The sequence below is a fragment of the Danio rerio genome, chromosome 10 (assembly GCF_049306965.1).
Source record: "Danio rerio strain Tuebingen ecotype United States chromosome 10, GRCz12tu, whole genome shotgun sequence".
NCBI classification, from domain to species: domain Eukaryota; kingdom Metazoa; phylum Chordata; class Actinopteri; order Cypriniformes; family Danionidae; genus Danio; species Danio rerio.
The window spans coordinates 8,376,854-8,402,270 of record NC_133185.1 but is presented as its reverse complement, the minus strand read 5'-3'; the positions used below and the strand labels follow the sequence as shown (position 1 = coordinate 8,402,270).

The window sequence follows — 25,417 nt, the reverse complement described above, 5'->3', positions numbered from 1 at the left end:
AGGGAGTCATCTGAGAATGAAGCTTGTCTTCCTCTTGTGTGGGGCTGGCTTATATGCCTCCCTGGCTGATGATGTCCAGCTGTGAACGATCCGGTGTTGATGAGGTTCCAGCTGGGGTGAATTTGAGACCAGGGCGACGTGGCATCAGTGTGCTCGCTACAATATATATATTAGGGCTGTCAAAATTACTGCGTTAACGCATGCGTTTAAGTTTAAATATTTAATGTGTTAAAAAAATGTACGCAATTAACGCAGTTACAGTTTTTTTATGTCCTGTTGTGGCCGTGGTGTGTTCAACATGCAAAGAAATATGGATAAGACCAAGGAAGCACTTTTTGATAGCAAGTTTCAGGTATAAAACAAATAATGTTGCATTACCGGGCTATCCAGTGTTTCCTCCAGAGTTTCGTGCAATTGCGGATGTTTTAATTTTTAACTTTCATCTTTTGTTTTAATGGAATTTGATACAGAACGGAAATAAAAACCTCCGCATTTCGTGCCATAGTGGTGCTTTAAGGTGATCAAAAATTGCTGCTTACATGGTAGAATCTTAATAAAAGTATTATCTTAATCATACTAAAATCGTAGTATTGTTGTCCATGTAAATGAAGTGCCAAATGAAGTTGGCAGCTGTCAAAAGGCAGCCCATTCCTCTGCCTTTCAGCACGCGCCCTCCATGGTTTCGTTAAGTTTGATCTGTTTCCCCCTAAAACGCAACTTTTGTAAAACGCAACCCGGGCTCATTGTGGAAACGTAGCCCCCCGGACGTTTCTGCGGACCGCGGTTTACGTCCCGGGAGGTACGTATTCGAGCGGTTTTTGTTTTCGCGGATTCGCGAGAGGCCGCTGTGCGGGCTTTTTCGTGTCTCAACCGCCTCTCGTGAGCGCGCCATTCGGGCCCGCGCCGTTCTCGCGCGAAAAGCCGTCGAATCGCCTGACTCGGCCGCCCTCCTCTTCCTCCTCCTTCCCTAAACCCGAGCGACGGTTCGCAAAAGCCGTCCAGAAAAAAAAAAAAAAAGCAAAAGCCCTCGTCTTCGATTTCGACCGCGTTTTCGGATCCCGCCGCGTTCTCGCCCTTATTTTTCAGGTTCCGTTTTTCGTCTTACCTGATTTCCGGAACCGCTGTTCCCCAGACTTGATCCCGGTCGTCGTCCACGCGGCTGGCTCCTCCTCCTCCTCCTCCGGGGCCTCCGCTCTGCCGACGCAACGCTGTGAGCTAAGCGGACAAACTGGTTGCATCGGGAAAGCCCTCCACTCGGAGGCGAGCCATCGGCTGGCGAGCGCGAAGAGGAGGGGCGGAGCGGCCCACACCGCCACGCAGCGTTCGCTCGAAAAAAACTAAACGCGGCCTTACGTACCTCCGGCCACGTAAATCGCGGTCTCCAGAAACGTCCGCAGGGCTACGTTTCCAGAATGAGCTTGGGTTGGTAAAACGGCTGCTTAGCGTTGTTGTGTCAAAATCTTTGTGAAATAGGCTACAGCCATACTTTAGAACGCTTAGTTTAAGCAAATTTGATTAACGCTATCATGCTTGTTGAATCTGAAGGGAGTTGCTTCAGCTGCCCTGTCCTGCGCACGTTGTGTGTGAGTGTGCATGTCTGTGTGTGCGCGCGCGTCGTGGTCCTTAGCCACTAAATTAAAAAGTTACAAATTACCGTGAGAATGCACTCAAGAGCTCACATCATTCAAAAGAAAAGGTCCACATTGTCCCCGATAGTGTCAACAGCCAGGGCAGTTTTAGCAACTGGCTGAATGTAGAGGAGGTCTGAAGCAAAATTGTTTCTGCTTTATAATTATGTTCTCAACTCACAGCAATACAACTTTACAATGAGTTCAATTGTTTGCATTCAATACTTTATTGTTATTATAATTTTCCATTTTTCATATTTGCAATGCCTGTATTTTTTCTTTTTTTTCTTTATTGGCATTGATTGTTTTGAAATTCATATGGCATTAGCATGCCTGTGGTTTTATTTCTGTGATAAATATGGCTGTCAAGCCAGGATCTTGATGGTTTATTGTGAGTATGTTGTTTACATGAAGAAATCTGTAAGTAAACAAAAATTCTAATAAACAATTATATTTTAAATTTAAATAGTTTTTGTCTTACGTTTACATTAATTTTACATTTGAATAGCCAAAATTACTAGTTTCAGTCTTTTAAATGTGATTAATTGGGATTCATATTCAAAAAAGTGTGATTAATTTGTTTTTGTTTTTTAATCGATTGACAGCATGCATATATATATATATACATATATATATATATATATATATATATATATATATATATATATATATATAAACTGTGCATGACGCTTGACGTTTTTAAGGTATTTTTGTTTATATGTTTATTTGATAGATTTAGTTATGATTCTGTGTGGCTATGTACAGCTAAAAATTGACCTGTTCAATTCACTTCAGAATATTGTATTCCTCATAGTGTGGTGTTCTGGTTTGGAGATCTGAACTTCCGGATTGAAGGTTATGATATTCATGTGGTGAAAAGTGCTATTGAGAATGACAAACTGCCTCTATTGTGGGAGAAAGATCAGGTAAGACAGCAAGAACATTACAGACCCTCACAGCCCTAAAACGCATACACTTAATTTTATCAAATATGTAGCTGTTGTGTCATTTGATTATCATTTAAATGTTAGTGTGTTTTTGTATTAAATTAAATGAATTTGAATATTTTTTAAGTATACACAATATTATTCGTTAATATATATATATATATATATATATATATATATATATATATATATATATATTTTTTTTTTTTTTTTATTACTTTTTATTTACATAAAATTATCCACAAAAGTCTATGCTGTTTAGCATCCTTTTTCTCTTTACAAAGTTTTATATTTCTATTGAATTATATGCCATTTGAAAGTTAAAATAACTCAAAATGCATCCTGTGAAACGCTTTTTATTTTAGACATTGTTACGCTATGGAAATGTTACTTTTTAGCAAGCTCTTCCCCCTAGTGGACAGTGTCAGTTTTAGCATACTATTTAATCTTTGTTGCAATGTAACAATGAATTAAAGGAATAGATCATCAGAAAAAAAAACTGCTTACCCAGCATTTACTCACTCTTGAGTGGTTCAAAACCTTTAGATTGTATTTTTTAAGATATTCTGAAGAATGTTGAATGTTTTTCCTAACATTCTTTAAAATATCTTTCTTTGTGTTCAACAGTAGAAAGAAAATTAAACAGGTTTGGAACAGGAGGTGGATGAGTAAATGAGGACAACATTTTTGGGTGAACTAAACCTTTAACTACAACATTAAATGGGTAAAGCTAGGATGAGAATTAGGTTTAGGTTAAGTTTATTGTAATTATGCATATTTTGTTGTAATTACTACAGTAAGCAGAGGGAACATGTGGAACATGTACTATTTATTACAATAAAGTGTTTGTATATGTTAATAACAGTTTAAGGTATTTCATATATTAATAGTAGATTATTATTCAAAGTATTTTATATATTAATATTATATTTTTATTATTAATATAAGTACTCTTTTTAAAGTATGCTATTTTTTACATGGTAGGCTCTATCCCTAATTGCCACCACATATGTATAATTGACTCTTGACTACAAAACTAGGCATAAGTGTACATTGAACATATTTGATAAAGCTGGAATCTGTGGGTTCAAAAAAGTCAAAATATTAAGAAAATTCCCATTTTCTTAACTAAGTACTTTAAAATGCACATTACTAATCAGAAATATATGATAAGAAATTAAGGATTGGAAAATGCTTTCATGGAACATGATTTTGCTAGTAATTTAATCTTGTAATTTCTGCCTGTAAATAAATGTATAACTTTCACCCATACTACGTATTTTTGGCTATTGCCAGAAACATGCAAGTTAAACACTGGTTTTGTTGTCCAAGGTCACGTTTCAGCCCAAGGGCAATATTTAAAACTCATAATTAAAAACACAATGCTTGAAATAACTGCAATAGCTACACTTGGGTAAAAGGAGCACCCCCTTTCACTAGGCTAGCTATGGCCTACATATGTACAAATAGTAAACAATTGTAATACTGGCCGCAATTTGGTGCAGAAAAGTGAAAACTTTTCATTATTATTAAAACTGTATCATAATTGTAAATAACACAGTGCCCATGATCATGCTTTGAAAAATAAAATGTATGTATAATGAGACATCAATTGCAGTTTTTGAAACAGGGCCCTAAAGAAAAATAACTGCAGAGATGTTTGTGATTTCCAAGGTATACATTCAGATCCATATGTTAAAGCAGGGGTAGGGAACCTATGGCTCGGGAGCCACATGTGATTCTTTGACCAAAAAAATTTGGCTCTCCAGCTGTCTCTCTTCATTAATATTACAAAGTTAAAAAAATCATAACTGTCACTAAAAATCAGTTTCCTGTTGAAAATAGAATTACAATTGACTTTATATTTTATTTTTTTTATAGCAAAATGAATAAGAACTGAGTTTACAATAAAAGGACATTTAACCAATGCGCATGTGTGGCGCTGTGGTCTACCTTGAATCGCGACACCAATAAAGGGCCAGTAACTTACATTTTTACGGTAACCTCACGCAAGTAAATTCAAACAACATTCACAGTGGCGATGGCAAAAATGAAAAAAAAAAATCTATAAATTTTCTTCTCTTCACACAGTAGCCCCTTTCACACATACAGACCTTTCCGGAAAATTGCCGGCAATTTTCCGGAAAGGTCTGTATGTGTGAACAGGTCCTTTTTGAAAATACCGGTAAATTCGTTCTGGCTATTTTCCGGAAAGAGAAGTTGTAACATTACCGGCAATTTGCCGGAATGCTGCGCTGTGTGAACGCAGAAGGAAGATTACCATAATAAGCGCGTGCACGTCTAGAACGTGCTGACGTGAGACGTCTGCTTTAGCCAATCAGAACAGTCAGACGCGTTTACGTCCGCACAGTTCATGAGAATAAAAGCCTTTGAATATTTTTCCTGACACATTTAGCTGCTAGAAGTTAGTCAGATCACGTTTATATGTTCTTCTTAATGCCAACTGTGTAAATAATCATCGATGAGATGCTTATGATAAGCCGTTGTTTGTTTACCTTCAAGCTTTGCGTGTGCCTGTGAAACAGCCTGTGAGCGCCTGCACACGCACATATTATGAACATCTCGACATGAGAAAGTGATCCTGCGAAAGTTGTTCACAATATTGATCATCCACAGAGTTTGTAATTTAGTCAAATGTTTACAAATACAAGCGCAGCCTTTTAAAGCTCATTTGTGGTGAATGATGTCAGAATTTACCGGTATTTTGGAATGGATGTGTGAATGCTCTTTTCCGGAAAATTTCCGTAACGTCCTCGCCTGTGTGAACAGCGCTTTTTTGAATTTACCGGTAAAGTCTTTCCGGATATTTTCCAGATATTTACCGGTATCACTGTGTGAAAGGGGCTAGTGTGATGTGTCATACAATATTTGTTTAATTTTGAATTGTGCATGGACATAAATAAAGGTTGTTTATAAATAAATAAAGATTTTGCTACCCGCACTCCCAACGGCTCTTTAAAAATGTATTTGATAAATAAATTAAAAAATGGCTCCTTGCTGAAAAAAAGGTTCCCGACCCCTGTGTTAAAGCAATGTTGAGCACAATCACATGAGATAATTCAGAATACTGTCTCACTCAAACAACACCAGTTTGTTTCCACTAGAGGTCATCGTACAACATATGTACACACAGACCAGCACCTCAGAAAGAGCATGTGATCATGTCGTTTGCTAGACTGGGATGTTGCTAAAATCAATGATGAAGTAAAAGAACATTTTGTCTTTTTGTTTTGTCTGTGTCCAAAGCTCAACATGGCCAAAAAGAGTGAATCCGTCCTGGAGGGGTTTATAGAAGGACCTCTCAAGTTTCCACCAACATATAAGTTTGATGTTGGGACACACACTTATGACACGAGGTGTGAAAAGTGTGTTGTGCATTTCCATGTGAGTCTCATTATTGTTTCTCTGGCTTCATATTCAAACCCACCTTCATTTTCCAGTGCTAAAAAGAGGAAGCCTGCGTGGACAGATCGGATCTTGTGGCGTCTGCGTAGGACAGGCTCCCCCGTCCCATCCCATAATTCAGCTCTGCAGCGTGGTTTGACCTCATGGCTTGGCGGAGCCACCAGAGTCTCTCAGCACTTCTACTGCAGTCACATGGGCTTCACTATTAGTGATCACAAGCCAGTGTCTGCTCTTTTCTCTTTGCACGTGAGTCTTAAACAGGGAGGGAAAGACACCGGATATTCTGCGAGCAGCACTGAGACGTGCAAGGTCATGTAAGAGTTTTAGTGTCTTGACATTTACAAGGTTAAAAAAAGTAGCTTATGGTAAAAAAATAGAGTTTAGAAATTTAAGGGACTTCTTGAAAGTTTAGTATTTAAGTACAACCTTTAATCTTGTACACAACTGAAGACATTTCTTCCAAATTTAAAATTACAATAAAGTGTTTGTATATGTTAATAACAGTTTAAGGTATTTCATATATTAATAGTAGAATATTATCGAAAGTATTTTATATATTAATATTATATTTTTATTATTAATATAAGTACTCTTTTTAAAGTATGCTATTTTTATAGGCTCTATCCCTAATTTCCACCACATATGTATAATAGGGTATATGCCGAGCTAGTGCAGATCCCATGCTGATACACTTCCGGTGACCTGTTATTGTTAACTTTTTACCATTTTATACGGTTCCTTATACAGTATCGATGTTGTAATGTCATTAAAATACATTCAGTTAAATCAACTTTAGCATTTATTTAGTTGCTCAAGCGTAAAACGAGACAAAAAGCTGTTTACTCACACGCGCCCGTCAGAATCGGCAGGCTAACGCAGAAGCTCCATTGAATATACTGTGGTAAAATAAATGCTCATATTATAAAGATATGGCGGGGGAAATGTAATTTAATGCAGTGCTTCTTGTACGATCTGAGACCCACTTTAAATCGGATATCACTCAGCTAGTGGAGATCGCTGGTTTTTAAAGAAAACAGACCTTGAACGTACCGGATTTTGCATTGGCATTCAATTCGCCGGAAGCGCTTAACCCAGGTTACTGGCAAATTAAAAGTCCTATTAGCATGCTAGGGCATATACCCCATTGACTCTTGACAACAAAACTAGGCATAAGTGTACATTGAACATACTTGATAAAGCTGGAATCTGTGGGTTCAAAAAAGTCAAAATATTAAGAAAATTCCCATTTTCTAAACTAAGTACTCTAAAATGCACATTACTAATCAGAAAGACACTACTGAAGACATTTCTTCCAAATTTAAAATTAAAATGTGAGTGCTTTTTTGGTAAATATAGTTTCTTTCTGCCTCTCTCAACCTGGTCTAATAGGTGCTGAAAGTTCATTGGCTCATAGCGGACAAATTATTCAAGATATGCTGGTAGCCTTATAGATATGATGGACACTTTTGATAAATTGGACTCATAGTTACGTAGTTAAAAAATGTTCATGTTATACCGCAACCATTTAGGTCACACTGTGCTACTCTTGTCCTGTCACCTCACATTAGTCTTGAACATTCATGTACTCAGTTTAGTGACAACATTGGTGTCACTGAAAACTGCTGTCTAAGAAAATTAACATTTAATACTCAGCTGGAAGTATTCAGTAGATACTAAGGTTTAAAAAGACAACTGTAGAAGTTGAAGTATCATCTTAAGATTTTTTAATCAAGTGTAAAAGTATTGTTTTTTTACTGGTCTTAAAACTACTTAAAGTATAAAATTAAAACAATTCGACGGAAAAAAGTTAAGGAAAATAGCTTAGGCCACACTACAGGGGACTGTTGTGCACTACTTCACCTCCTCAAAAAAATTTTTTCTAAAGGTCATAATGACTATTATGGTATATTAAAATGTTAATGTTGAAATATTACCTGTTTCAATTACATATACGCTACCTGACAAAAGTCTTGTAGCCCATCCAAGTTTCAGAAACAAAGGAAAACAACTTGAGTTTTAGTTGATCATTTGGGATCAGAACAGAAGTGGCTTAAATGAAAGGCAAAGGCCTCTAGATTATGCTTATTTTACCAAAATAAAATATGATCATTCCTTCATTATTATTTATTTAATAAGGACAGTAAGGTTGGAATTTGCTTAGACAAGTATTGTCACTTAAAATAAATGCTGTACATTATAGAATATAATATCACGGTGCAGTGGAAAAATAACTAATATTGTGTATGACTCTTATGAGCTTGAAGGACTGCACCCATACATCTTTACAAGATTTAAATAACTAATTAATAAAGTCATCTGGAATGGCAAAGAAAGTGTTCTTGCAGGACTCCCAGAGTTTATCAGGATTCTTTGGATTCATCTTTACTGCCTCCTCCTCTTACCACAGACATGCTCAATAATGTTGATGTCTGGTGACTGGGCTGGCCAATCCTAGAGCACCTTGACCTTCTTTGCTTTTAGGAACTTTGATGTGGAGGCTGAAGTATATGAGAAGGAGCCCTATCCGGAATTTGCCCTCTCTAGTCTAGTGGTTTGTAATTTAATTGACAGCACAGATGTCTTGATATCGCAGGCTTTTGCTATTCACTCTGCAGATTTCTCGCACTGCCCCATACTGAATGTAACCCCAAACCATGATTTCCCCTTCACCAAACTTGACTGATTTCTGTGAGAATCTTGGGTCAATGCTGGTTCTTTCTGCAGTATTTGTGATAATTGGAATGCAGTTCAACAGATGATTTATCTGAAAAATCATCAACTAAATCCCAAATTATCAACTAGAGGTCAAGTTATTATTTGTTTCTCTTACAACTCGGATCGACGACAAGAGTTTTGTTAGGTAGTATATGCTTATAGAAAAGAATGCATTTTAGTACATAGCAAGTACATTAAAATGCCATGTGTACTACTAAGCATTATGTGTATCATGTAGCATAACCTATGTTGAATAGTGGCCTATAAGTATTGTAATGATGCAAAAGTCAAATTTCTACCTAAACGTCATTTTTGCCCACCCATTCAAAAAGACAGCATTATACAAATGTTTTTATTTTCTTTTATACGATTTTTGATTTGATAAAAGCAGTCTAAATGACAGGCTCTGTATATTTCACAGCTATTTTGTTCCTTTCCCACTTGTCAGTAAGCAATTAAATGCAGTTACCAGGCTGTACCTGTTAAAAAGCTGTCTGCGGCTTTTTTTTTTTGTCTGCTCAACCACTCCCTCCTGGATTTTGTGGGAAAATCTCCTGTTTATTGCAGCCTAAAATGACTGATTTTATGACTAATTTCTGTGTTGAATTCAGTGATAGTTTTTGTATTTATTCTAGATCATAAAAGCTTTTTAATAAGTGAAAGTCAGAAAAGTCTGGTCATTTTACATTTGGTTTAAAGTGGTAAACCTAAATGTATTAAACTTGACTTTATTATGCATCTTGTTTACGGTAAATTTGTCAGATGTACAGCCAAAAGTACTGCATTAACACATTTTTGCACACTTTCTTTGTCCTGCTCAGTTTCCCTTTAAGGTGACCTTGCCATTAGTGACACTGGAAGTGGAGAAAGAATGGACCAAGTTCTCTGATGCAACAGTCAAACTCACAATGGCACATGGCTTTCAGAGGAGTTCATGGGACTGGGTGGGCCTGTACAAGGTAATCCATGGCATTTTCACGTAAACTACTAATCAAGTGGGTACAGGCTGTTAAAAATCAGATTAAGCTTTTTTTTTTACAAGGACAAATTGCACACATTATAATAATTAATCACCATGTGTTCTAACAGGTGCCATTAACTCTTTCAACTTTATTAAAGGTGTGTGTCATTTATATTCACCCAAAAATAATTGCTAAAATAAGGATCATATTCTCAGGAAACTCAAAATCGCAGTATTATTAACTTACACATTTTGCATCACCTTTTCATAAAAATACACTCTTAAAACTATTGGACAAAAATGTTTGACCAAAAACATCTCATAGAATTGAGATAAACCTTTCCGGGAAAGTTTCTTACTAGAACTATTTGCGGCTGCCCAATAAATATTATAATGTTTATATGAAACTTAATTATGTGATCTGACCAGTATCATGCTCTCTTTCACTTTCATTTACCTTACAGAAATCTATTTATGGTTGTTTTGTTGGTAATCTTGCAACGTGATGTACTTATGTACTTATCCATGTGGAAATATTCAATGCAGTGTTTATTTCCACTCTGTGGAACAACATGTGAGCACCGTAGTTTTCAAATATTGTCTTTTTTTATACTGTTAATGGGCAGTTCACAGATAATAAAAAATATCAGAGATACACTTAAGACCCCAATCAGATCAGCACCAGTATTTGAACCTAATTCAATTATTTTTGCACTTTGTTCAATTTTAGGTGGGATTCAAACATCACAAGGATTATGCTGCTTATGTATGGGCCAAATCCGAGCATTCCACCCAGGTAGAAAGTTTTATTTTCAATGTTTAAGATTATGTGATGTTTGACTTTTAAATTATTGTTGTGTTATAGACGAGAGAACACTGCTTAATTCCACCTTCACCTATTCAAAACCTGTTTTAATTTCTTTCTTCTTTTGAATACAAAGAAGACATTTTGAAATATGGCCCTTGATTTCCATTGTACATTTTTTCCCACTATTGAAGTTGAGGCGTTCCTGCAACCAGCATTATTAAAAAAATTATTTTGGGTTTAACAGGAGAAAGAAACTCATAACCAATCATAGAATAAATGATTATGTAATTAAAGTGTTTAGGTCAACTATTTCTTTAATCAATGTGATCGACTTAATTGTGGAGGACTGAAAAAAACTGCTAGTTTACTGTGAGGACATTGCGGATCATTGGTGGTCATTCTCTGTTACCAACTATATCAGACAAAATGATCAAGTGTTTGAGTCCTGATGCACATTGTCATTTACAGATCAATGTGGATGTAACGTATTGACTGAACAATTTTATTCGATTCACTATTTTGATTTCACAATTCATTTTTTTTTTTGTTAAGAAAATTAGAAACAGCCACAAATCAAATAAATCACACAAATAAAATAAATATCTTCATTTAAGCATAGTAAAATTTTGTCTGTACCCTTTGGTTTTAAAATTAGTAACTACCACTGGATTTTAATCATGATCAGTGATGGGAATAACGGCGCTACAAGTAAATGGCATTACTAATGACAATACATCTTCGGTAACGAGTAATCAAATTAATTACTGTTTCCCCCGCCACAACGCCGAGACCATTACTGACAATACAATGTGCGTTACTATAGTTAAGAGCACTGGAGTGTTTTTTATACGTACAGTGTCACTCACAGCCATAGGACCTCTCATTTTCTGGGGGGTGTGTGTGTGTCTGTGTGTTCGAGACTTGGGCGGGACATATAACCAACCAGTGATGATGATTGGTGTGTCAGTGAACGTGGTGTAACTGAGAACATGATGATTGGCTTAGAGCAGGGGTTCCCAAACTTTTCAGCACGCTACCCCTAAAATAACAATGCCAGTGACTTGCGACCCCCAATATCCTCTGAAGTGGTTATAAATACAGAAAACTTGCATGCAATGGGGCACACACACACACCAATAGACCAAAGTCTATTCTTCGTTTAATTTTTAATGTCAGTGCTGTACATGGGCCAGAAAGTTTAACCTGGTGTTATAAAAATCAATCTGCTGCATCTGACGCTATTGCTGTCCTTAATATAATGTAATTACCCCAGGGGTCTCAATCCAATAGAACTAGTAAATAAGCTACTATAGTAACTATAAACGACTGTTTTATTTCTCTTCAGTTGGTTATGGATAAAATATGGTCATTCTTATGGCCTAATAATAATAAGTAGATTTTTGGAAATCACCGGGCGACCCCCCCTTCATTGTTTCGCGACCCCTCAAGGGGTCCCGACCCCCACTTTGAGAACCACTGGCTTAGAGTACAGTGCCTTACCTGCCATCATGAGATGTATACATTAATTTATTCATTTTCTTTTCGGCTTAGTCCCTTTATTAATCTGGGGTCGCCACAGCGGAATGAACCACCAACTTATCCAGCATATGTTTTATGCAGCGGATGCCCTTAGAGCCGTAGCCCATCACTGGGAAACCCATACACACTCATTCACACACATACATACACTATGGACAATTTGGCTTACCCTTCACCTGTACCACATATCTTTGGACTGGTGAAGGAAACCGAAGCACCCAGAGGAAACCCACGCGAACATGGGAAAAACATGCAAACTCCACACAAAAATGCCAACTGACCCGGCCGAGGCACGAAACCAGCGACCTTCTTGCTATGAGGCGACAGCACTACCTACTGCGCCACCACATTGCCATGAGATGCACCAAGCTCTGCCTCATGTCAGATTGCACAATCCACTGCAATCTGGCTTGAGCCTGCCACTTTTGCTCACTCAGTGTATGCTACCAATGTAATGCTTTATTAAAATTATGTTGTACATTCTAGACATTTTTATTATATGTCCTAACTTTCCATGTAATAGTAAATGTATTTCACATATGTCTATCACTTAATTAGTGTTAGTATGTGGCATAAAGCCTTTCTGCATTATGTAGCATTTGCAAAATAGGCACTACTTTTCTCTCGTTGAGGTGAAAGGGAAGAATGTTTATGTATCGTGCTACTTATGCCCAGGAAAAATGAGCCTCTCTGCGTTGGTGACAAGTAATTCTAATCGCATGCCGCCACAAAATTAGTGGCTATTGTATGCAGGTGATAACGTAAGCTCTGCTACCAAAGGAGGAGACTAAGATACTATGTTTTATATTTATTTTATAGTCATTTAACAAATAGTTACTTTCCCTGGTAATTAGTTACTTTTAGAATTATGTTACTAACTCGGTTACAATTTGTGAGAAGTAACTAACTATAACAATACTCTTTTAAAGGAATGTGCCCAACACTGATCCTGATCCAAACAAAGAAGTGGCATGAGCAGTTTTAGCAGTTTACTCTAAATTAGACTGTATAATTTTAATATTTGAATCAAAAATAGAATGGTCTGACTTTAGTTTTCTGAAATTTCCTATATTTGTAGGAAACCACAAATGAGCTCAATGAGATTCAGATTCACTCTCTGCCAGCAGGTGGTAATTATTACTAGCAGTGATATTGGGCTCTATTTAACGATCTAGGCACAAAGTCTAAAGCGCAGGGCATAAAAGAATTAAGGGCGTGTCCGAATCCACTTTTGCTATTTTAAGGACTTATGCTCTTATGAACACTACTTTAAAGCCCATACAAACAAAAAATGTACAATATTTATATTGCTAGCACACAATAGCCCCGGTTCCACTATCGCTCCTAAAGCGAGTGAGCCAGTCGCATTTCCTAATCGGGCCAAAGCGGGGCTTTCTTGGGGCCAGCAGCCGGCCTTTTTCGGCCTGCCGAATACCTTGGGCCCAAGAGGGCCAGCTGGGGCTTCGGGACGGAGTGAAAGGAGAGGCGGGCACAGTTTTCTGATTGCACAGGATTACATGCGCCAAACAAATAAACTAATAAATAAATAAATAAGGGAATGGTGTTCGTGGATATAACTCAGGACGCAGGTGGTGAAGAAGTTGTCACGGACGCTGCACTCTCTATTCTGCCACCCTAGGCGGCTGTCTAGGTCGCCTCTATGGATGCGCCGGCCCTAATAATACACAATATGAATACAACAGAAAGACATAAAACTTTACAAATTACGTGTCCACTTTTGTATGCTCAACACAATATCTTGAAAAAATAGCCTAAGCTATATTGAAATAATTTAAAGAATTACAAATATTGCATATAATGAAATCCCATTAAATTGATAAACCAATATAAAACAAACAAAAGCTCGCTATAACAATTTAGGTACTATATACGAATCAAACTTAGTAGTTTAAAGCCATATTAAACTTTCATTTTTCAAAAGCCTGTCTGGAAAAAAAGACTTTAGATATTTTCTAAAAACAATAAACACCGGAGAAGATTTAAAATATTATTTAAAAAGAATTTGGAAACGATGATATTAATCAAAGCTTGCAAACAGAGCATTTTTGGGGTGAGTAAAAGCAGAAACTAAGCTACTTTTTTTTTCTGTCATACAGCTGCACAAATAAAAAATGTGTTTTGTGTCTTTAAATTAGTGTTTATGTTTTTATATGACGTGGTAAAATTTAAAAAATAAATTTTAAATACATGAAGAGCTTTATTAGTGCATTGCTGCTGAGCGCAACAAAATATAGGCTTTATTTTATTACTTGCTCTTATGTGCTGAAATACTTAACACTTTCCTTAGCTTTAAATATATATTAAAGCAACATCTTCATCAGTTAATGAATATGATGAATGAGAACACACAGGTATGTGCGTATAGACATACAACGTGCTGTACAGTGACGGTTTAATTGTTTGTTTCGGCTGTCTTTATTTGAATTATTTCGTGATGATGTGATGGTGTGCTTTATCTGCCTTATTCCTGCTGAAGTGGGCAGGTTGTGTGAAGTTTGATTCGGGGAACGTTCTGGGGGCGGGTTTTGCGTGACGTACTACGAGCTACTAGCCCGACAGTGGAAACGCGACATGATTTCGGCTTCATTGCTCAACCTACCGGGCGATTGGCCTGGTCCGGATCGGCCTGGCCCGATAAAAGCCCTGGCTCGCACTGGCCCGACAGTGGAAATGCAGCTATTGTTATTCTTATGGTAAACAATTACTCCAAGTTAATCTACTGAAAGAAAATCAGTAGAATGTTTGGAGTGGCGGTCTTTCTGATGACGTCAACCTTATGGCTTCCACAAGCGCATAGCATTATTCTTAACAGCACCCTTCTCACCTTATTTTTCGATGAGAAAATTATGTATTCTTTTTCAGTTGGACGTAAATCAATACAGTAAAATAGTCTCAGCAATTTCGGGTTCACTCAGACTTGAATATGTATTATTCAGAAGCAGGATAAACAGAAAATTCCATGTAAACTTTTCTATAGACAGTCATTTCCACAGTAGTTGTGATTCAACTACTACTCCATTTGTGTCACAATTTGTTTGGCCCCTCAACTGATTGATTCGTCACATATTTCAATCGATTTTCTGCCGGTTTGTAGCTTATCATTACACCCCTATGGATCACCACGGTAACCTACATTCGGACAGACAAATCAGGCTAATATTGTGTAACCTGTCATTAAATAATTCCTGAAGATCTGACTCCTACGTCTCTCGGTTAACACCAGACTGTGCTTTAATCAATTAATTCCTGGTTAATCTTGGATTGAAAGCTTTAAGACTAAGGAATCACTGTATTAATACTAACAAAGAAGATTTATCCTGCAGCCACTGCTGACTATCATTGTCCTTAACATTTCTTTTTCTATGACCTTCAGGTGGTATTTTCAGAGGAGGATCTGCCAAGAGACCCGGGGGAATATATTTTGGGATATTACAGTAACAACATGAACAGCATTGCAGGAGTAACAGAACCATTTCAGGTCTTCACTGCTCTAACTTGACTACAGTCTGATTTAGCTTAAAACAAATATTCATTTTGTTTGCACAAGCAGCTCAGTAGCTCTGATCGTGTTATTTCAAGGGTATGATGACTAGGTCAGAGCACTCTGGAATTGCCGTTGTCAACATTTGAAGTATTGATTGGAGCCTTGCTTTGTATTTGAGGCTGGACATCCACAAATGAGCAAACATAAAGACTGTCAGTTCTGTCATTTGTTGTACAGACTTGATGCATAGATGCCACACAATGAAAGCATGCACAATTGAAATATTATACAATATACCACTTTTAATGTGGACTTTAACCCCAGAGATGTTTTGAATATAACACATTTGAATAAAAGGCAACTGAAGCATTTAAAAAGAAAAGAGTAGTTAAAAATCCATGGATCAGTTGTTTGAAGGTTTATGAACCAGCTCATTTGAGTCTAGAGAGATGGTCAAGTTTGAGACAAGATGGAAACTGAAACAGGTTGGAATATGACTGAGATTAGGAGCAAAATTGCATCCAAGTCTAGACCAGGAACGTGTTGAGTTTGACTTGAGACAGAAAGAAAAAGTCAAGAAGAAAAAATGTCAAGTTAGAGTAAGAGCTAAAACTACAAGATGGTTGAGTCTGAGACAAAAAATAGGGTCAAGTTTGAGACAAAATAGAAACATAAACAGACAGAGACTATAAGGGGGTCAAGTTTCAGTCAAGACTAAAAGAAAAAAATGGCTGAATCCAAATCAAGAAGATAGTTTTGTCAGAGCCAGGTCCAAGGTCAGAAGAGGGATTGGGTCAAGACTGAAACTACAGGAGGGCTGAGTCTAAGTTAAAACAGAGGCAAGAGGAGGGTTGAGTTTGAGATTAAATGAAAACAAGAAGAATGTTGAGTCCAACTAAAACATACTAGAGACCAAGCAAAGGATTTTCAGAATGTAGACTGAACAAAGCTGATGATCAAAAAGAGTGAAATGAGTGTTGAGTCCAATACATCCAGACACTAGGGTTGAGTTTGACTTGGGACAAGAAGAAAAAGTCAAGAAGAAAAAATGTCAAGTTAGAGTAAGAGCTAAAACTACAAGATGGTTGAGTCTGAGACAAAAATTAGGATCAAGTTTGAGACAATATAGAAACATAAACAGACAGAGACTATAAGGGGGTCAAGTTTCAGTCAAGACTAAAAGAAAAAAAATGGCTGAATCCAAATCAAGAAGATAGTTTTGTCAGAGCCAGGTCCCAGGTCAGAAGAGGGATTGGGTCAAGACTGAAACTACAGGAGGGCTGAGTCTAAGTTAAAACAGAGGCAAGAGGAGGGTTGAGTTTGAGATTAAATGAAAACAAGAAGAATGTTGAGTCCAACTAAAACATACTAGAGACCAAGCAAAGGATTTTCAGAATCTAGACTGAGGAAAGCTGATGATCAAAAAGAGTGAAAAGAGTGTTGAGTCCAATACATCCAGACACTAGGGTTGAGTTTGAGTCAAGTTCAAGGCCAGAAGAAGGTCAGGAAAGAGAGTCTGGGTCAAGTCAGGCAGAGGGATGAGTTCCCAAAAAAATGGAAAATAGAAGAAGGTTGAGCCAAACTCAAGACTAAGTCAAGACAGAGATGGAGTTTGAGTCAAGACAGAGAAAAGAGGTCTCTGGTAATTGTATCTGATCTAGAGCAGTTCCACAGAGGTTTGATTAAACCTTGATAAAATTTGCCCTGCCTGTAACTTTGTAGTAACAATTAAGCCTTGATAAGCTTGTTCAGGTGTGTTTGATAAAGGTTAGAGCAAAACACTGAACTTGGACATCCCTATTGTGGAATAAGATTATAAGATCGTCAAACTCAAGCCAAGAGCAAAAGAAAAATATGGTTGAGTTCAAAACTGAGACCATACAAAGGTTGATTGCAGGTTAAAACAGAGGCAAGAAAAGCATTCTGACTCTAGAGCAAGACCAGAATGAACTCAATTATAGACCAAGTCTAGACCAGGAATTCCCAACCTTGATCCTAGAGGCCCTCTATGACCAAAGTTGCCCATCCCAGGTCTAGATCGAGACCAAATAAGGTTTAAGTCCAAATCTAGACCAAGACCAAAAAGGAGACAATTACAAGTCACAACAGAGACCAAAGCATGAAACCAATCTGTTAAAAAGTCAAATAGGTTTATTAACATAATTTTAGGTTTTATTTTTCTTTCACTGTACTGTTCCTGTTTAACTTGTATATATTCTTTGTCATATATTTTTGTCTCTACATATTTTTTCCCACAGGTGCAGTTGCCCATGTCCACTCCACCAGCACCAGCATGTCGTTCACGCTCTGATAGTTCGGATGTGAGCTCTGAAGATGACAGTACACTCGTCCTGTTGGCCCCGAGCTCACGCAGCCCCAGCCCTGGAAACCACAGCGGCAAACGCCACCACCACCAGAAGCGCCAGCGGAGCCGCAGTCCCGCTGTACCAGCACTTTCCGGCACGCCTCTTCCGTCCCTGCAGTCTCTCAGCCTGTGTCCTCGTCCCCGAGATGGCCCCCAAAAGACATCTTCCCCACGCCCTTCAACCAATGCCAAGAAGGAGCGTCTGGTTTCTCCGGACTCATTAACCTCACCCTCCCTCAGTCCTCTTAGTCCGAGGAGCCCAGGATCACCTGGAAATGGCATCAGTGCTCCAGAGGCTCTCGTAGCAGCCATTTTAGGAGAGCCCAGACCTGCTCAAATAGGAAAACCAGGTGATGTAATTCTATGACCTTCCTCGCTTGCGATTCATTTCTAGACTTTAGGAGATATCGCAATGCAACTACTTGAGCAAAATGGCCTGTTTCTTCAGTCGCTTTTCAGATCTGCAGTTGTTCAGGGTCTCATACCTTGTTGTGCTTAATTGCTTCCCAAACCCTTCCTCTTCTTCAATGGCTTTGCCAAAGTGGTTTATTTGTCTTTATATTTTGCATTATTTATAATAGATTGTAAATGGTGACAGTTCTACAGTGCACATCAGCCTTATAGTGCAGGACAACCTAACCCAAGGTGAAACTGTCCTGTAATCGTAGACTTCAAACAAACAGTGATGTCAGCAGTCATTTCAGCCTATACCGTAACTAGTGGTTGACCAGTGTTTAATAACCGCTGTCTAGAAAAGTAGAATTAAAGAAAACAGTGCTTATCTGAAAGCTGATGATCAAAAGGAATACTATGGGGTGTCTTTTCACCTTGTGTTTTAAAGTGAATAATCCTGGTTATATGACTGTTTTAAACATGATTTGTTGTATTTAACTATTTGAATTTAGCAAGCCATCAAATAAACTAGGGACAGTATATTGTTCACATCAATGTGGTTCAAAAGTCTGAAACCGCACTGAAAGTCTGAGACACAAAATCTTATTTAAGCTAGAAAACCAGCAAAAACATTAATACGATAGAAAATAGCACTTTAATGCTTTGTTCACACCAGACACGGAACAATAAATTACACAAACTACATTTTAAATTTACTCGCTTTATTTGCATGTCAAATTTGCTTTATTTACGAGTCAAATTCATTTGACAATAGACGCAGATTTACAATATGGGCAGGGCTTCTGCTGGTCCGGTGACTCTTGCTTTATTGCTAAATGGCTAACATGGATTTTATTGAGAGAATAGCTGTGTCTATGTGCTTTATGAAGGCTGAAATACAGTGTTGTTTGTTTGGTGCCATGTATGAGTCCACTAGATGCTTTCAGAGGTGCACCCAGCTCTGAGTTTATCACCTCCTCCAGAAAGTGTACCTGGATGATGGAGGCTTTCAGATGCTTCAGACTGGGCCAAGCCTAGTTTGATGAACTGTTGGCCGGTTTCGGCAAGAGGATATCCCCCTGGGACACCAACAACAGGCGCTACATTATAATCACAACCCCCTACATGAGAAAGTTCATGATTGGTTAACGTGGTGCGAATGTTCGCTGAAGTTCAGATTTACCAACTCGAGCTATTCGCTCAACTTGTGTGGCTTTTTTATGTGTGGCGTATCGCACCGCGGGATGTTTATTCACATTTTTGCATTGACTTAACATGTAAAACACTCACGCTTGATGCTTCATCCGCATCTGGTGTGAATGCAGCATAATAGTGGACTCCACTGTCTGAGTGTATGTATGTAGATGACCACAACTGTATAAATTTTGTTTAGAGAATAATGAATACTTTAATTTAGCCAGATGCATTAAATTAATCATTAAAGACATTTATTGAATTGATCATAAATTTATATAGTTATGAAGAATTCTATTACAAATAAATGCTATTCTAATGTATCAAGAAATACAAAAAAGTACTTTAAAAACATTAAGCAGCACAACTGTTTTTAAAAATAATAATAAATGATAATAACAATAAATGTGTCTTAAGCAGCAAATCAGTTTATTAGAATGAGTTTTGAAAGATTGCATGACCCTGATTACTAAATGATAATTCAGCTTCACCGAATGCATAAATACATTTTATTTGAATAATTTTGATGTATTTCAGTCAATTATCATTAATTACTTTTAGTTTAAGTAATATTTTTTAATACTGTAAATATATTTGTAAAGACAACCTTGGTAAGAGTCTGGAAAAGTATTTAAAATTATTATAAATATATTTTTACTGGAAATTATATTTCCTTAAATTGACAAGAGAAAAATACATATTTAGCACAGGTAATTGATTGCAAATTATCTTAAGAAAGGTTAAATCAGGGTTTCCGCAGGATCTTAAAAAGCCTTAAAATGTCTTAAATTCCAAGATCAAAATGTTAGGCCTTAAAAAGTCTTAAATTTACTGAAATATTGTGTTGTAGGTCTTATATCTTTTTTTAACAGGACTTAATTTTCCATTGTTCATTGCTTCCCAATCTGGCCAAAATACAATACAATCACCAACAATCCATCTCGATAAAACTTTAAACTTTTATTTAAACAAGTGATTTTTAACTCTATCTACCATAATGGTTTAAATATTTTCCTTAAAGTAACATTTGTTTAAAAGTTCTCCATGTATTTACTGCTGAGAACACTGACCTAGGCAGATTGTTGTGCATAGATTTAGTTTATTGTAGTTTTTTAAAACCTTTAAAACATTTGTTAATTTAAAAAAAAGCTTATGAATACAAGTAGAGCTTGCTTGTTTTTACCCAATATTTAAAATCTTTTGCTAAGAAATATCTGAAATATTATTATTATTATTATTATTATTTATTATGTTATTAATTAATTTATTTATATTTATATATATATATATATATATATTTTTATATATATATATATATATATATATATATATATATATATATATATATATATATATATATATATATATATATATATAAATTAATAATTATATATATATATATATATATATATATATATATATATATATATATAAATTAATAACATAATAATAATTATATATATATATATATATATATATATATATATATATATATATATATATATATATATATATATATATATATATTTTTTTTTTTTTTTTTTTTTTTTTTTTGATAGGGCAAATAATTTTTTTCCATCTGGGCTATTTGAAAAATTCCTTAGCCTTTAGCCCTTTATGAGTCTGAAATTTTATTCATAATGGTCCTAAATATGTCTTAAAATGTTTTAAATTTAATTTGATGGAACCTGCAGAAACCCTGTAAAAGTCCTCTTATTAATTCCTGATATGTTGGCCAGTGTCATACTGAACTTGTGTATGAATATACATATGTCAGAGGTTTTGCACATAATAAATGTCACACTAGCACTTATGATGCTTTGCTGAAGTATCGCTCCAGCCAACAACCTCTCCTGAAACACAGCAAACCTCTGACAGCATCAGCTGATTAGAGGCAACCAATCACGTAAGCTCTGCTCATTTATTGCATTTTGTGGCATTATTTGATTTGTCTGAACTGAGTAAAACCTGTGTGGTGTGCGCGCGTGATCATATTGATGTGCAAAAATATACACCTCAAGGACACGAGTTTAGTAAATGTAGGACAAATAAATATCATGACCGATTTCCCTTTAAATGTCAGGAGACAATTACATGTTACTGTCAAAGGTTGATAGTGTATAGATTGTTCTCCGTTGCAAATAAAAGATCTCCCACTTTTGCATATTCAATCTCTTTATTCTCTGTATTTTATTTTTGGTCTTTAAAAAAAAAAGATCTCTTTTGTTTTTTTCTCGTATGAATCAGCATATTGCCGGAGATCAAATTAAATTATCTATACAAATTGTATTTAATTTTGTTCGTTCATTTGAAAATTAAATGTTGTCATGTGTTGTGAGTCCTCACAATGAACTGTAAAATACAGGAATGTGAACAAAGAGGGCACAATGTTATCCCCAAAATTAAATAATTAAAACAACACTCGAAGCAATTATTAAATCGATGCAAAGCCTTGGAAATGCTCAGTCATGGGTTACCTTGAAAAGGCTGCTAATCGGTATCATTATCATGTTTGTAGGTTACAAGGAGGGTGAGTTGTAACAAAGATCATCTTTTGAGTTTGATTTTTCTCTGAACGCTCCCAATAATCCATTAGACCGCTGTGAGCACTTACTCAGGGCTGGAATGTTTCCGTCAGACCTGAGGGCGATTAGACATTATGAAAGCTGTGTGATCATTACTGAAGTTCAAAAGCCAAAACCGGAGAGCAGAAGTATTTGGTAATATATTTTGAATGTTTGACTCATTCATAACTGACAGCAAATGTTGCGCAATTCATGTTTCGAAAGCATCTCCCTGAAGCAAAAACCGTCACCTGGCTGCAACGTGAGCATATACATAACAGCTATTTACACTTACAGTCGAGTGCAAGATTATGTCTCTTCTGTAATATAATAAACAATGGCTTCAGACATCCTGTATTTATTTAACGAAGGAGGAAAACTACCTTAATTTGTTACAATTAAAGGGTTCCTTGATTAGGATTTCTTTTTCCTTTTTTTTAATTTGTTATTGTGTAATGTTTCTATTTATGCATAAGCAGCATCTGCTAAGTTAAGATGCTCAATGCAAAAGGATGTATTTTATGGTACATAATACACTTTTTTTAAAGGCCTACAACCAGGGGCACCGCTGGCCACCACGAGCCCTGACAACACGGACGAAAGTAAAGAGGTGGGGGGGGGGGGGGTTATTCGCAAGGAAATCTGAAGAGCAGGGGTGGGGGTCGTGGGCCCCTAATAATATGGTTTGGTTTGGGACCACTAACCTAATGTATACCCTAAATGCCAATGTTTAAAACAAAGCACAGATGAAATCTATGATATACATCAGCATCATATACATCAGTCGACTAAGTGCAACACATGCGCCATATACTGACACTGAGGTGAAGAAACTTTTGAACAAAGTCATTATTTTTGTTTTATGTGAGCACAAAAGTATTCTTGTTCGCTGTAAAAACAAATAAATAAATACTGGGTTCCACACAATTATTTTATGTTGGGACAAAATGAAGGAATTAAGTTAACTTGTTAAATTAACAAATTTAAGTGGATTGAACATAAAATATATAGTAAAAAATCAATAATTGGGTTGTTTTAGCTCATTTTAAATAAGTAGTTTGAACAAGTAGTAAAGATAATTCTTAAATTTTTTAATCAGATTGAACCACTGACGGCATATGGTCTGCTTTAAAGATGTTTTTTTTTTGTTCAGGGGTTTGGAACAATATGATGATGAGTTGAACAAAAACAAAAATATATTCAGAAAAGTATATGGTTAATATTGAGTCCACTTTCAATGGTCTATTTATTTTTGTAGCTTCTTATAGCAGCGAGAGTTGAGAACGTGATGTGTACAACTTATCTTATTAATTAAGCGCATCATTCAGGCGTTTAAAGTGCACTTTTCTTTTCTGAATATTCAGTGTTAACACTCTAATTGCACCATTTGTACAAAAGAATGCAAGTTGGAAAACACCTCATGTGCAAGTACAAAACATCCCCAGCCTTTATTGGTGGCACCATAGAGCCCTGGGTTTGTGCTCAAGCTTGATCACCACAAAAGATTCACATTTTGCGCATGTATGATGTATTTGCAAAGTTTTAGAAGTATTGGACTACAGTGGGCAAGAGGGCTGCAAGTTACTTATAAATAGAAAAACACAAACAAATTGGATAAATATCTTCCTCAGTTGACATTCATTCACAAATTCTCAAAACATAGGCAAATACAGAAACATGCTGCAAACATTGCAGACCACAACATAAATGTTTCAGGGGACCTCAAAAATAGCAGAATGGGCTAGTTTCTGTTAAAAGTAAGTGGAACATCCTGATCAGGACAGGTTCATCGCTTTTCGGGGTCGTCGACACATTTCCATTGCAGTCTGTGCAATGGTTGTCTGTTTCATAATTGAATGTGTTGTGGGATTTGTGAGAATGTGATGTCAACCGGATCTCAGTTTGATAAGATTGCTAATTTTCTATTTGCATTAAGTTTTCCTAACTTGAAGTGCATTTGAACTCTATCGGTCACAATATAAAGCCCTCAAAAATAGGGGCATGCACTGACTAAAGCAGAAACAAGATCAAACATACACTTACTGGTCACTTTATTAGGTACATCCTACTAGTATCGGGTTGGACCCCCTTTTGCCTTCAGAACTGCCTTAATCGTTCGTGGCATAGAGTCAGCAAGGTCCTGGAAATATTTCTCGGATAATTTGATCCGCATTGCCATGATAGCATCACACAGTTGCTGCAGATTTGTCAGCCACACATCCATGATGCAAATCTACCGTTCTACCACATCCCAAAGGTGCTCTATTGGATTGAGGTCTTGTGACTGTAGAGGCCATTTGAGTACCGTGAACATATTGTCATGTTCAAGAAACCAGTCTGAGATGATTCACACTTTATGACATGTTGCGTTATCCTGCTGGAAGTAGCCATCTAAAGATGGGTACACTGTGGCCATAAAGGGATGGACATGGTCAGCAACAATACTCAGGTAGGTTGTGGCATTGACACAATGCTGAATTGTTACTATTGGGCCCAAAGTGTGCCAAGAAAATATCCCCACACCATTACACCACCACCAGCGTGAACCATTGATACAAGGCAGGATGGATGCATGTTTTTATGTTGTTGATGCCAAATTCTGACCCTACCATCCGAATGTTGCAGTAGAAATCGAGACTCAGACCAGGCAATAGTTTTTTCCAGGATTCCATTGTCCAATTTTGGTGACAACTGTCACTTACTGGGTGCCATTGAATGCCTAAATGCATTAAGTTTCTGCCATGTGATTGGCTAATTATACATTTGCAATAATGAATAGGTGACCTAATAAAGTGGCCAGTGATTGTAGTTGAAAAACATGCCAATAGTTCATCTGCACCTTGGTGCTCAGGCCCCAATTATGAGAAGTGACAGTTGTTGGAAAACAAGAGTTGAGAAAGCATCTGCTCAAGCTCTAATATTAATAAATACAACATAGTTTTATAATTTGACAAAATAGACTGATAAATGGGCAAGTTTTATATTTTTGTAGCATTAACCTAAGCATGTCTGTTTCAAAGAAATGAACAAACTAATCATATAACATGCTTTCAGGACTTGTCTTGACATCTTATAGAAATATGATGATAATTTACCCACAAATTACATGAGATGCCAATATTCAGCAAACGAGCATTCATGGCAGATTGAAATCCCTAAGGTCGTTTTGTTCACAAACACTTGCAAATGAATGCTAAGTAACAAAGAACGGTAACACTTTACAATAACAGTACATGAATAATGATGTATTAATATGTAAACTAAACATTACTTTATTATGAATTAATGATGAGTTAAGTTATGCACTAATTATGAATTAACTTTACTACAACATGATTCATATGAGTTCGTGTGTGAATAATGGCTACCTTA

General features: G+C 36.5%; 1 protein-coding gene across 1 annotated transcript in view; it reads left to right on the top strand.

Annotated features, from left to right (window-relative positions):
* Positions 1-19,556, top strand: part of inpp5ja (inositol polyphosphate-5-phosphatase Ja) — a 40,878-nt gene extending 21,322 nt beyond the window's left edge. The window contains exons 7-13 of the mRNA XM_009305130.5: positions 2,443-2,554; positions 5,843-5,952; positions 6,037-6,247; positions 9,538-9,675; positions 10,408-10,473; positions 15,419-15,523; positions 17,788-19,556. Of these exons, the coding sequence (XP_009303405.2) occupies positions 2,443-2,554; positions 5,843-5,952; positions 6,037-6,247; positions 9,538-9,675; positions 10,408-10,473; positions 15,419-15,523; positions 17,788-18,261 (1,216 nt within the window). The 3' untranslated portion in view covers positions 18,262-19,556. The remainder of the gene's footprint in view (positions 1-2,442; positions 2,555-5,842; positions 5,953-6,036; positions 6,248-9,537; positions 9,676-10,407; positions 10,474-15,418; positions 15,524-17,787) is intronic.
* The last annotated feature ends 5,861 nt before the right edge of the window (positions 19,557-25,417 follow it).